This window comes from Gopherus flavomarginatus, chromosome 6, assembly GCF_025201925.1.
Source record: "Gopherus flavomarginatus isolate rGopFla2 chromosome 6, rGopFla2.mat.asm, whole genome shotgun sequence".
Taxonomy (NCBI): Eukaryota; Metazoa; Chordata; order Testudines; family Testudinidae; genus Gopherus; species Gopherus flavomarginatus.
This window is the reverse complement of record NC_066622.1, coordinates 32,241,694-32,254,576: the sequence shown is the minus strand read 5'-3', so window position 1 is coordinate 32,254,576 and position 12,883 is coordinate 32,241,694. Positions and strand designations below refer to the sequence as shown.

Genomic DNA, 12,883 nt, shown 5'->3' with positions numbered 1-12,883 from the left:
TCCGGTTTGAACAGTTGCTGGAAACTTCCCTTATACAGTTAATTTCTCCTGATCTGCAATACCCTTCTAATCCCAGATTCACCACATAGCTCTGCCAAACCAATGCATCTCAAGATGGTTCTGCAATACTGCTGTTTTAGTCTGGGAGTTTGTTTCTGCACTGCCCTTCACCTTGTGTAGTCTTTTATACCAGTGCAAAGTGAGTTCAAAAGTGGGTGTGTAAAATGCCACTGTTCTAATTCGGTAGCAAATTATACCCACCACCACAGTGCTTGGCCTCTGTTCCCGCTACACACAGTTTTGCCAATACATCTCAGTCTTATCCCACAGTACTGGCAGATATTTCAGTCCAGAGCTCCCTTGAGCTGTGACTGACAAATATGCTTGCAATGCACCCAAATAAGGCATCAAGTATCTTTTCACTTGTGAACTAAGATAAAATTTGAACCCATGTGCATAGAATTGATAGCCTGTGTGTTTCAGGCTAGTGTGTTTCAGGCCTTGAAAATGCCTTCCATCAGGTTATTTATTTATTAATGTATTATTATTAAAGCACCTAGGAGCCCCAGTCATGGACCAGGACCCCGTTGCGCTAGGCACTGTCAAACAGAACAAAAAGATGCTGCCTGCTCCAAAGATCTTCCAATCTAAGTATAAGATATGAGACAACGGATGGATACAGGCAGACGGCAGTACAAGGAAACAATTAGACAATATTGGTCAGTATGATGGGCACTGTAATCTGAATTTTAAGTAAAGTAAAATTAGATGGCAGGTATGTGTGTAAAACTGGGCATCAGGTGTTTCTTTGCATGTCCTAAACTGAATGGTGGATGTGTGTGTTAATCTGAAAGTGATTGTGTATTTAATACTGTCTGGAAGCCAGGTATATGTGCTTTAAAATGGATGACATCTATGTATATGTGTGTGTGTTGAAGTGGATGGCAGTTTTTTCTGTTAAACTGTATGGTAGGTTGGTGACTTTGACAAGCTGGCAGTTGTGTGTGTATTAGACTAGACCATAGCTGTGCATGCTATGCAGGCAGCTTGAGGCTTTGTAGCTCACACAACTATGTCTGATAATCTAGTCATTGCATTGGTCTTGATGTGTTGTGCTTCCTGAGCCCCAATGAGGCTTTGTTTTAGCTGTCACCCTCACCACTGCAAAATAACAGGGACATTTGGACAAAGGATGGGAGGTCCAGGCTGGTATGTGACTTGCCACACGCTAGGGTCACATGGTGAGTTGGGAATGTAACCTAGGAGTCCTGACTCTGTTGTGCTAAATGTGGGCTGATTTCACCATACTCTGACACACAAGCTCCTATAGGAAGTTATATTGACAGGTGTCCCAATAATAAATATCCCTTGAGACTTATTGACTGAAGGTCTGAATAGCTCCTACACACCTTATCAGAATCCAGTAAAACCCAGGAGTCTTGACTCCCAGTTGCACTAAGTGTGGGATGGGGGCAGCTTGACCTGATATACCTGCTCCTATAGGAAGTTATGTTTGCAGGTGACCCTATAATAAACACACAATGAGAGTTATTGGGTGGGCCTCAAATAGACCTCCTGGAGCCCAGAATCATGTGTAGCCTAGCCTAGCCTCTCAGCAACACCCCTCCCCCCATCCCCACGGGCTAATAGGGACAGAAGTCCCGCCTCTGACGTCCTGCTCTTTGATTGACGGGAGTTTGCAAAGGCTGGTCTACCCATCGCTGATTGGCTAAGAGCTGTCAGGGTTGAGCCTATAGAAGCCAAGAGTGGGTAAGTGGGCGGGGTAAGGTTGATACTACCCCTTCGTGATTGCTGCGCGCGTGCGCGCTGCTTGGTTGCTCTGCTCAGGTGAGGGGGGGGAAGGCGGGAAAAGCAGTTGGTAGGGAGGGGCCACAACGGGAGGAGCAGCTTCTCGCTCCTTTCCCTTCGCACTCACCCCATGGCCCCTATGGGTAACGGGGTAATAGGTATTAACCATTCCCCGTATTAAAACGGGGGGGGGGGGTGAAGTGGAGGCTCATTTGACTGGAAAAGGGAATCCTTGTTCTTCCTCAAAATGGTGCCTTATGTTTCCCTCCCCCCATCCCCGGGGGATGAGTGAGGCACGAAGGTGTGTGTGTGGGAGGGTCACCCCATATACTGAGTGTGTAGTAGTGGCCCCATGCACTGATGTGGTAGTAATGCACCAGGTGGTGGTTGGAGGGGTGTTAATGGTAACCCCAGAAATGCTGCTCCTACAGCCTTCCTGCCCCTGCTGTAATGGGGGAGGTCAAATGCCCCTGTATATCATTCCACTACATATACTGAGGGGGTAACACTGTACCTGTGTGTGTGTATTTGGGGTGTGTTGTAAGATCCCCAATCATTCCCCTACCCTGAGAGAGAAATAAGGCACCAAGGCTCCCTCCCCACCCCCAAATACTCTTCTTATAGCCCCTGTGTAGACTAAGGGGATAGTGGGTCAAGCTGAGAGTTGAAATACAGATGACTTGGTTTGTGCAAACTGTTTCCTCCCCTTATGACCCCTACAACATTTGCCCGAAAGGCTGTTTTTTTTGTGAATTAGATCTGCCCCATTTAATGTGGTGGCTTAGGCTCTCCACAAAGCTCCATAAGCCTAAACCTTTGTTTGATGTTTGTAAGCCCCCAAAATGGTTGGGTTTCATCTGACTTTAGTCTAGTTCTTAAAAAAACAAACACAAAACAAGCCCAGATGTTGAAATCTGAGGTGAAAATCTTTTTTTGCCCTAATTCTGTCAGTTGCATTAACCTGAGGTCCATGCACAGCCCAAAACTTGCTTTAATTCCAATAAGCCCAGGTGTTGGGTCAAAACTGCCATGTGGTATTGGCCCCAGGTCATTCCAAACTGGGTACCATGGTTGCTAAAACTGGCAGTTGTGACCTCTACAGTCAATAGTTCATAAAAATATGAAAATGGATCACTTTTGCTTCATTTGAGGTGTTGAAAAATGAATCAAGTGCAGCGGGTGGGGAAGGTTGTATGTCTAAGTAGGTACTTAAAATGGCCAGCTAGGCTGTGGCTAGATAGCATGCCCATCAGTTAAAGCAGAGGGCTTCCATTCTATTCCCAGCTCTGGAATGGACTGTTGACTAGAGGTTAGAGCACAGAACTAGGCACTGGAATGCCCAAGTTCCATACCTTATTCTGAGACTTGGAGCAAAGTTGCTTCACATCTCTGTGCCCCAGTTTTTTCCTCATCTGTAAAATTGGGATAGTGTTTGCACTTGAAAAGGGCTACAGTATATAATGGCAACATGTACTGCTTGATTGTTTCAGAGTTGCAGGATCTGACTTCATAGTAGTAGAACTACCAAGTGATATCCTGCATGGAGGCATTTTGGTCACTTAGAAATTTATTTGATATTCCAGCTGTCTTCAGAAATGTATATAATTAAGGCTAAAAAAAAAGATGCAAGGATTAGACCATCAAACTGTTTTAATAGTGTGTCCCTGAAAGTGATTCTGGGAACTTTAAGGTTAATTAGTTATATTCTTTGGATTATTCTTACATTAAAGGTTAGAAGGATGCTTTTACAGATGAAAAGTAGGATGGGGATAGGAGAGAAGAAAACTAGTGTGTTGGATTTGACACCCACTCTAGGAAAGGAAACCTTTTAAATGAGGGAATTCAATCTAAATTTCAGACAATTGCCTGTCTTCTGCCCCATGTCCCCAAAGAGAGAGAGAAATGATCCCTCTTACCTAATGCTGTTTTAATTATCTAGACTGGTGGTAATTCACTAATTAAAATTAATTCTTGAAGAATATTACATACAATATGGGGTCAGCAGTCAGGGAAGGTCTGTGTGGTAGAGAGCTGATTAATCTTGCTGTTGAATAAGTATTTTCTCTCTATAAATGTTCTTTTTCATTGCCTCCTGTGAGGAATGGACTTTAAGAGGTAACGGAATACCTACATATTAATATTTTGGTGAGATTGTTAAAAATATTTTCTGAATGGTCAAATGGAGGCAAAAAAAAAATCCGTCCAGCTTGTGTAGGAACAAATTGTTTAGACTCTAGAACAAATTTTAAATCCTGTTTTCCGGTTTAATTTTATTTACCACTTGCTAGGAAGAGACCACTAAACTTAAACTGTGCTTTTCTTGATAAAAGGCTCTTTTGGGGGGAAGTGGAGGTAGGAGGAAAGTGAGGAAATGGTTGATGAAGTTGGGGGAAGGCCCTAGAAAAACAAGCTGAACAAAGATGTGGGACCCTGACAAGGTTATAGGGACGGAAAGCAAGTGGAAATTAAACATGAGGTAATTTGAGATTCTGTCCCTTCATAGTAGGTCTGACAGAATAATATTCCTCTTCCAAAATGTAGTCTTGTATTACTTGTTAAAGTACTTCAATGTGGGTATTCTAGCTAAATGCATTCATAGACAAGTGTAGGACAAGGGCAAACACCTTAAAAGGAAACGAGAAAACATATCTCCTTTGTGAAAGTGTTTTATATTATTTTCTCACTGTCTACAGTAATCCTGACTCTTGTATTGTTCAGTGTGTAAATTAGTTATTGCATTAGAAAAGGGTATCGGAAGTATCTTTTTTGAGTTGGTGGGACCATAGTTCTGCAAATGGATTAAAAAGGAGGGGAGAAGTTCAGAGCCTAATCTACAATAACAGATTTGACAGCGTCTTAACACCTACTCTTCACCCTAAAACAAGTAACTGTCTGAGTGTGTGTTGTACAGGGAATTTTAAATGGTAATTCAGAGGTCTAAACTGGTATTTTGGAAGGCTTTAAGGCACTGATGATTAATGTGTCTTTAGCATGATTAATTACACAGTTCCATTTTCAGCTATCCCTGCTGACTTTATCCTTTTAAATTTAACAGGTATTATTGTATGCCTCCTTCCTTCCCATCCCGTATGCACAGTTAAATAGTTAAAACTATCATTTTTAAAAACAGTTAAATGTTTAGATTGCCAAAACTTTAGCACACATTTACCACAGTCCAAAAGGCTCTTTGCAAGTCCAAAGTATTGTAGGAGTGATTTAAAACATAGTAACAGGAGCTATAAAACAAGTTAAGCTTTTTCTTTAAATTTATACAAGTCAGCACCATGTATCTCATGGGTCAGGGAGTTCCACACTGGCATAGTGTGGGTGAAGGCAGGATATTCTGCATTAACAAACAAAAAATGCAAATTGATATAGTCTTGTGCTTCAGCATTGGATGTATAATGAGCAGTAATTTTGAAAAGCCAGCAGAAGGACCATTATTTTCTTGGCTTCTCTGTATTTATTAAACTACTGACTTATTTTCATTGTGGAGGGATTTTTCTTTCCATTTCTCTTGCAGCTAACTTTATCTTGATAAATGAATATAAAGAAAAAATCATAGTTTTAAAATCAAATATCTCAATTTGTACAAGATCTTAATGACTGCAGGTGCTGAACTTGAGACACCTTAAGGGGGCCTGATTTTTCAGAGAGTAGGTGCTCTGTGCTTTCTGAAAATCAGGCCCCTTTAAGGTTCAGCACCTGCAGCCATTAGGATCTTGTAAAAATTGAGACCTTCATTTTTTTTTAAACCTGATTTGCTTTTCCTTTTAAACAAAAAAAAAAAAAGTTTACTCAGCTTGGACAGTGAAACTGAATTGGTCAGTTCTTTAATTTTTTTTTTTTTCCTGGTGCTGGTGGGTGTGACAGCTTGACAATTGTGGAAATGCAAGTTACTGCTGTATCTCTAGAACAGGTGCAACATGGGCAGTAGCAGTACGAACTGTCTCACAATGCTCTGATTGGGTCCCACCGTGCCTTAAGCCTGCCTCTAGAGAAGAAGGGTACTCAATCTGTGGCACAGTCAGCCTTTAACCTTTGAGTTGCAATGAAGGCAGCTGTCCAACTTCAGTTGTTGTGATGGGTCTTAGTCCACTTCCCAGTGGATAGTTATGAGTTTCACAAAACCAGTAACTAATATCTCACAGGCCACCAGACAGCCATCATATGGTAACAGCTCTTGACTGCTACTGATTCAGGCTTGTTTTGGAAATGGTTACCTTTACTGAAAGAGCTTCCTATTGAATTACCAATTCTGTTAATTCTACTTCTTAATTCTTTTCCATTGCAGAAAAGCCCCTGAGCCTCCACTAATACCAGTAAAAAAATGAGGCATACTCAAAGTATTTCCCATGTCCCTCCTGTGGTCACCACTGGGGTGAAGCCAGGGAACATGAGACCACATCACAACAGCACAAAGGGCATTGGAGCGCGTAGCAGGATGCGAATCCCTGAGAGAGAGCATTCCATAGCAGTGCTGAAAAGCATGCAGCGACCTCCATTCCATCTACAGCGGGAAGAACAAGAGGCCTTCTTCCTCCTACTGGGTAGGTGGCTAGACCAGTCATTCAAACTGTCCAGCATCTTGGGATATACAGTTTAGACAAAATATGGTATACAAAATTGTACTGTGTATTCGGAATGGGTTCCCAAGGCTGGATAAGACTGTGGTGACCAACTGGCAGTAAACCCAAGTAGGGAATTGCAGGGAAGAGGTATTTTTAACTGTCTATGGTAAGATAAGCTTTGTATCAAAGATAAATTTTAAATGATCTGGAGGATTCAAGTTGATAATTTGACTGTTCAGGTTGATAGCTGCTTACAAAAGGGGAATGTTATCTGTGTTTAGCACACAGTATGGGGAGTAAGGAAATATGGGTTTCTCAACAAAAAAAATCTTTGACTTAATTCCCTTGTCTCCACCTGTAAATGTTGGATGATACCATGTTCTAAAGTGCTCTGAGAACCTTGAACAAAGTGTCATAAGTGCAAAGTATTTAAAATTCCATTTTAGAAATGGAATATTTTGATGGAGGTCTAGACTTTGTCCACTCTGCGAGTATGGCACTGCTAGCTACAGCTATGTTTAAGCTGCTATATTTAGTAGAGTTCCGGCAAGTTTCTTTGACCACAAACTGTGAAAGTCTCTTGTCTGAGAACAGTGTTGGAACCTTGTTCTAAATTCATACTATAAACTACCTAGGCAGGTCATTCTAGAGAGATTCTTGTAAAGATTCCACCATTGCTACAGTGGGAAACATTACTCATATTCTGAAAGCAACAATCACTGAACAATATGAAACAACTAAATACAGCTGCCTTACTTTTTCTTCCCTTTACCAGAGGATGACTTGGTACAAGAGTTCTTGTCTATGGATGTATGCTACAAGATTTCAGATAAGGTATGTCCCTCATGCTCCAACTTCCTTACTTCCCTTCAACTTCCCTATAACAACCTTTCTAAATAGCAATGTACAGTAATTTAATGACTCGCACTTTTTGACTCTTATGCAGTATCTCTAACTTATAAACCAAGCTTTAATGCAAGAGCCAGGGCCTCATCCCCACTGAAGACTGATATTTTTGCATTCATAACTCAAATGATTCCATCACTTTTCTTCAAACTTTCCCTAAATCCCCTTCTAGGCTGAGACAAAGCACAAGGCTTTAGCCCTTGGGAAAACTGTAGGGAGTGGTAATGATCTTAGAACTAGTGCTTAATTTGTAATGAAAGCAGTGCTGGGGCTCAAGCAATTTTTTTTAATTACATTAATAACTGATGCAGTAAGCCCAGAAGTGTCAGGGCTATAAACTGCCAAGCCTCAAGGTGCAGGGGCTCAGCTTTGGCACAGATTAAGCACTGCTTAAAATAGACACTCAGTCTGACTTCTTATGGCTGTCACTCTAGTAAAGGACCTTGGGATTCTATAGATGTTGCATTCAAATGAACTATAGTCCTAAGCTGTCATATGCTTTCTCCTGTGCTGCCCATCATGCTTGGGAGAAGCTCACTATAAATGTCTGCAGGACTAACTCTGTCCACCTTCATATTTCTCCTTAAAAACACCTCTGCCATGAAGCTTACGGGAAATTTTTTTTTGCCTGCAGTTAGTTAACTGGTGTGTATAGACCACTCCTTAACGTGCTGACCAACACTGTCTCACTGTTTCCTTGTACACTCATCTGTATCCATCTGTTGTCTCTTGTCTTGTATTTGGAAGCTTTGTTCTGTGTTTGCACAGGGACTAGCATAATGGGGTCTTGGTCCATGACTGGGGCTCCTAAGGGCTATGATAATACAAATAATTAGCAAGCCTCCACAAAAGTGCTTCCTTTCTTCACTCTCTCCTCTTATGGCTCGATTTCTTTTTGTTTTTAAACTTAAATACTAGATAGAACATATTTTGTTTCTTCTGATCCAGAACTGGGTCTATTAAAGGTAACTCTTGTTTAGTATCTTCTAGCCATGACTCTGACTTACTTCAAACGTGCTGGCCTGCATATTAGTGAATACACACGGATGAACCTTTTCACTGCTCTGTAAGTACCTTGTAGCTCTTAACCTTGTGATCCCAGTCTGTAAAGATCCCACCATATAAATAATTCATAGACAGAAGAATGCAGCAGACCAACCGGGTTACCTAGTCCATGGCACCAAATGGTTTGGCAGGAGGAATGGCCATTAGGAGTATAGTTTAATAGCATCTAGGTCCACAGTACACACACCAGTATCCGAAGAAGTTATACCCAACTTAAACCTCCCTGCACCTATCCCCTAAAAAATTCCCCATGCCATAGTGATCAGCCATAATTGTCCCGCAGCTGGGAAAAGCACAATTTAATTGCAGTGTTTCACGTTAGTTTAAGTAGATGATTTCAAAGGGTTTCCCTCTAACACTAATATAAGACTTCATTATTGGGTAGAGGCTAGTGGATATTTTTTTAACGTTGTGTTTCAAGAATCTAATGATGGTAAAACACAAATCAGTGGGATCCTGATTAATTTTAATTACATGGGCTGGATGCAGGGATCCCAAAGTCATACTTATGTCCTTTCTCCCTTTATGGTTAAGGAGCATTTTATTCTGTTTGTATAGTGCCTACCGCAGTAGTGTCCAGGTCTATGCCCGGGCTCCTACAGTTACCATTTCAGAAGTCAGGAGTTGCAGAAATCTTCCACAATGTTTGCGAATGAACTCCATTGCCACCATGATCTAGTAGCAGGAGAGGCCTCTATGGGTTGCTTTTCAATCCCTTCTTCACGTACTAAGGTTTTAAGTATGACGCCTGCAGCTGAATGTGCTGCATGGACACTTGAGGCCTGATTCTTACTCTAAAGCAGTTCTGGCTATGGACCCACTTGTGAGGATACTTTACTCTATCAGAGTGGTGTAGAGCTATGTTGGTGGGAATGATAATTATTCCCTTTAAGGGCAAACACAGCATCAATCCAATCCCAAACCAATCACATCAGCTTGCAAACTATACATCTCTAATAGAATATTGAAATAGAATTGGTATCTACTGTTTTATGTTGTAAACAAGTTCTCACACAACATACTTCACTTGTAGTTCTGTGCACCTATAGGAAAAACCCACGAGCTATTGTATGCACCTAAACACAATTGGCCTTACTTGCAAACGAGTGATTTGCAAAAGCCTCTTATGCTGTAGTTCTGTGGCTTAGAACACTCTCTTTTATACAATGTAATGCTGGAGCGTTAAGGCTTAACACTTGCTACACTGAAAGCTGCTATAACAATTCCAGGCTGTACCATACAACTTCCTAGGCTGCGCGCTTCTGAGAAGCACTGGTTAGATGGACGTAGCCTGTTTTACCCCATTTTCCTGATGCAGGTACTTGGCTAATGACATGGAGGAAGATGAAGAGGATTACAAGTATGAGATCTTTCCCTGGGCCCTTGGTGACAACTGGCGGCAGCTGTTCCCACAGTTCTTAAAACTGAGGGATGGCTTCTGGGCTAAAATGAACTACCGAGCAGTGGTCAGCCGGCGCTGTTGTGATGAGGTTAGCCATGGCTGACATATTTCTACATCCTTGTAATACTGGGACTATGGCTAGCACATTAATGGTCACTAGAATCAATAGTCTATGCAAATCCAGTTCCGATAAAGGGTTAAGGCCTGAACTGACCATGGGAGGATAAGTGTCCCTACTAGCACACTAGGAAGGTCAGGAATATTGTACTGGGTGCATTTGTCTAGCTATTCCTCAGAAATTAAATAAAACCTCAGTCTCTAGGATTTTCAAGCCAGTAGTCTTAGTACAGAATCCATACTTAAGTTTAAAGATTCTTGGGTCACCACTGAGGATTCTACTGAATAGTCACAACCTTTACCCTCTGCAAATGTCTTCCCCGCCAACATTAATTAGCAGTTGCTAGTCTAGCTTTAATTATGATCAAATCATTCTTATCTCAATAAATATGTCTGATAGATAAATATGTCTGATAGATAAATCTGTGGGAGAACGTTCAGATGCTACACTGTAGTTCTTAGTGTCATTAAAGCCCCATACCAGGGTGGCCAAACTTACTGACCCTCTGAGTTGCATACAACAATCTTCTGAAGTTCAAGAGCCAGGATGCACCTGCTGGGGCTCAGGGCTTCAGCTCCAACCTCTCTGCTAGGTAAAAGTCCCTATCCCACCACCCCACTGCAAGGCAGAGGTCCCAAGCTCCCCCTCACACAGTCTGGTAGGTGGAGGGTGGGGGGGGGGCGCTCCACAAGCTGCACTTTAACTGTAAAAGAGCTGCATGTGGCTCACGAGCCATGGTTTGACCACCCCTGCCCTATGCACTAAAAGGACTAGATATGACAAAATCATGCTGAGTTTTAAATCTTACTGAATACAATTTAAGTGAATCCAGAAAGGTTCAGTGGCAAGGAAAAAAATTGGTTTGTCTATATTCTTCTGATCTAGATAATGTCAAAGGAGCCATCCCATTGGGCTTGGTCACGTGAACGACCCCTTCATCACAGTGGAGCACTGAGAAGCTACCTGAAGAATGAAAAGGACTCACTTCCCCGAGGACCTGGTGTTACACCCCCAAGCTGCCCTCTCTGCACTTGTGAGCTGACTGAAGAGGAAGGCAGCTCAGAAGATGCTCCAAGTGCCAGTATTACTTCTGATGGTGACCTATTGCCATTCACTAACAAGTGGTCCCAGAACTTTATTATCCTCCCTCAGAAAATAATGCTGGATCCAGTGGCAACATATAGCCTGCAGAGTAAGTAGAGATAAGTCCCTCTCTCCTGGCCTCCAGCTCTGTTATCTGATTTGGAAAGAACACACACTGCTTTTTTTAGGGGAATGGGGTTCTTGAGTGACCAATTTCCATATTCATAACTAAAGGTGAAATGAATTGATGGGAATCACTTTCTGTTCTAGGGATAAGAAAGTTAAACTTGTTTGGATGCAGTTACTGTACTTGAATTAATTTAAACCTCATGTTGAACTAGCCTTCTAGGCTAAGTGTAATGGTTTCTTTTAGGAAACTGGAAACAATGCCTCTCTCATGGCAAAGAAAGAGGCCAGTCCTACTCCTCAGACTTGCCTTTAGATTTTAACCTTTTCAGGACTATGCAAATACATCTGAAAAACATACATGGAAAATTAAGCATGGATTGTGCTACTTCCAGAGTCAATGCTGCATTTCTCTGGGCAGAATTCAGTAAAGAGGTGGGGTGTCTTTTGGATGACATTCCAAAAGCAGTGACTCTGGGTGTATCCCTCTAGTAGTTCTGCTTTTGGGAATTTGTTCTTGTCACCAAGGTGCTATCTGCAACTTTACTGGAATCCAAGAGCCAGTATGGTCTACAACCAATGACTTAATGTTTAGTGGCTATAATCCTGTGTATTTCCCAGTAAGGTGTATAGGTACTTGACTTGCCAGTGTGGTTATATGTTAAGCCTCATGGGTTTCTTGGTCTGCAGTCCTTCAGGAGCCAGGAGTCACTATGGAGCCTGATGGAACTGGCATGGATTGGCGATCTGTGGGGTGACTCTCTATTCCAGGACCAAGACGTCTCTTCCCAAGGAACTGCAAATGGCACTGGACTTGTTCTTATTCTGCTGTTCACAGAACTATGTTTTCCCCATGCACTTTATGAATATATTCTGGTTGTGAACAGGAAGACAGGACAGTACTTATGTATTTAAAAAAATTACTGCTGATGCAGCTATTCAAATGTGCCTTATTTAATGTGCAAATCCCAATGTAATAGCTGGACAGGCTCTAATAAAAATGTCCAGGAAAAAAAGTTTAGCTTCTGTTAATAGAGAATCCTGGTAAATGTAACGATTATCAGGGCAACAAAACTTGATATTGAGTGAGCATAGCAGTGACCTATGGTGTCGTGGTTGTTCTTGCTTAAGGCTTGGGATGAACACATGTGGAGGAAGGATTCCTGGAGAAGAAAATCAGAATTTATACATTGCTAGTGGGTCTGTTTGAGCAGAGCATCTGAATCTTTCAGGTCTCAGTGGAAACTCACACTGGCAGTAATATCCACTTGCACCAAAAAGGCTTTATTGGTGGTGGGGGAGAAGGGAAGAATGTAATCAATACTGGGGCTTCTGTTTTAAGAGCAACTAGTACTGGCTGCTAACACGACGACACACTTTTCTAACCTAGAATTATTGCACAATGTTATGAGTGATAGTCACATTATCTTGATCTACTGGGGATGACCACAAGGGTTAGCAAATACAACAGATGCCATGTCTGTCAGTGCCATGGTGACTTCACTGACCAAGCTGAATGCTCTCTGCCAATGTTCATCTGGCTCAGTATCTGATGCAAGTAAAATAATTCATGTGGAATCAAGGCTTGGTAGTTTCTTTAATTTGGCATCCCTCTCTCCAGCTGCCTATAGAGGATGCACAAAGACAATGAGATTCTATCTAGCAGAGTATCTTAGCCAGGGCAAAGCACTTTCTCAGACTGTGATGCCTGGCATCCCTTATGGAGGTAGGGACAATGGCTGGGTGGGGCATGAAACTCCTTATTTCCAGTTAATAGGCAAATGCAAATCTTAACCACTAAAC

General features: G+C 41.9%; 1 protein-coding gene across 2 annotated transcripts; it reads left to right on the top strand.

Annotated features, from left to right (window-relative positions):
- The first annotated feature begins 559 nt into the window (after positions 1-559).
- Positions 560-12,644, top strand: SPDYC (speedy/RINGO cell cycle regulator family member C). Of its 2 annotated transcripts, none has more exons than XM_050960718.1 (7): positions 560-719; positions 6,104-6,359; positions 7,156-7,214; positions 8,267-8,352; positions 9,670-9,841; positions 10,757-11,063; positions 11,771-12,644. In XM_050960718.1, the coding sequence occupies exons 2-7, from the start codon at positions 6,140-6,142 to the stop codon at positions 11,836-11,838; spliced, it is 912 nt and encodes a 303-aa protein (XP_050816675.1). In that variant the 5' UTR covers positions 560-719; positions 6,104-6,139; the 3' UTR covers positions 11,839-12,644. The 2 variants fall into 2 exon arrangements, with proteins under 2 accessions (XP_050816675.1, XP_050816676.1); XM_050960719.1 differs by lacking the exon at positions 560-719 and adding an exon at positions 1,799-1,848.
- The last annotated feature ends 239 nt before the right edge of the window (positions 12,645-12,883 follow it).

What these genes read in the sequence shown, in the direction of transcription:
- SPDYC (XM_050960718.1), top strand. Translation starts at nt 6,140, where the DNA reads ATGAGGCATACTCAAAGTATTTCCCATGTCCCTCCTGTGGTCACCACT. An exon ending in GGCCTTCTTCCTCCTACTGG is followed by an intron (nt 6,360 to 7,155) that starts GTAGGTGGCTAG and finishes TCCCTTTACCAG; the next exon opens with AGGATGACTTGGTACAAGAG. An exon ending in GCTACAAGATTTCAGATAAG is followed by an intron (nt 7,215 to 8,266) that starts GTATGTCCCTCA and finishes ACTCTTGTTTAG; the next exon opens with TATCTTCTAGCCATGACTCT.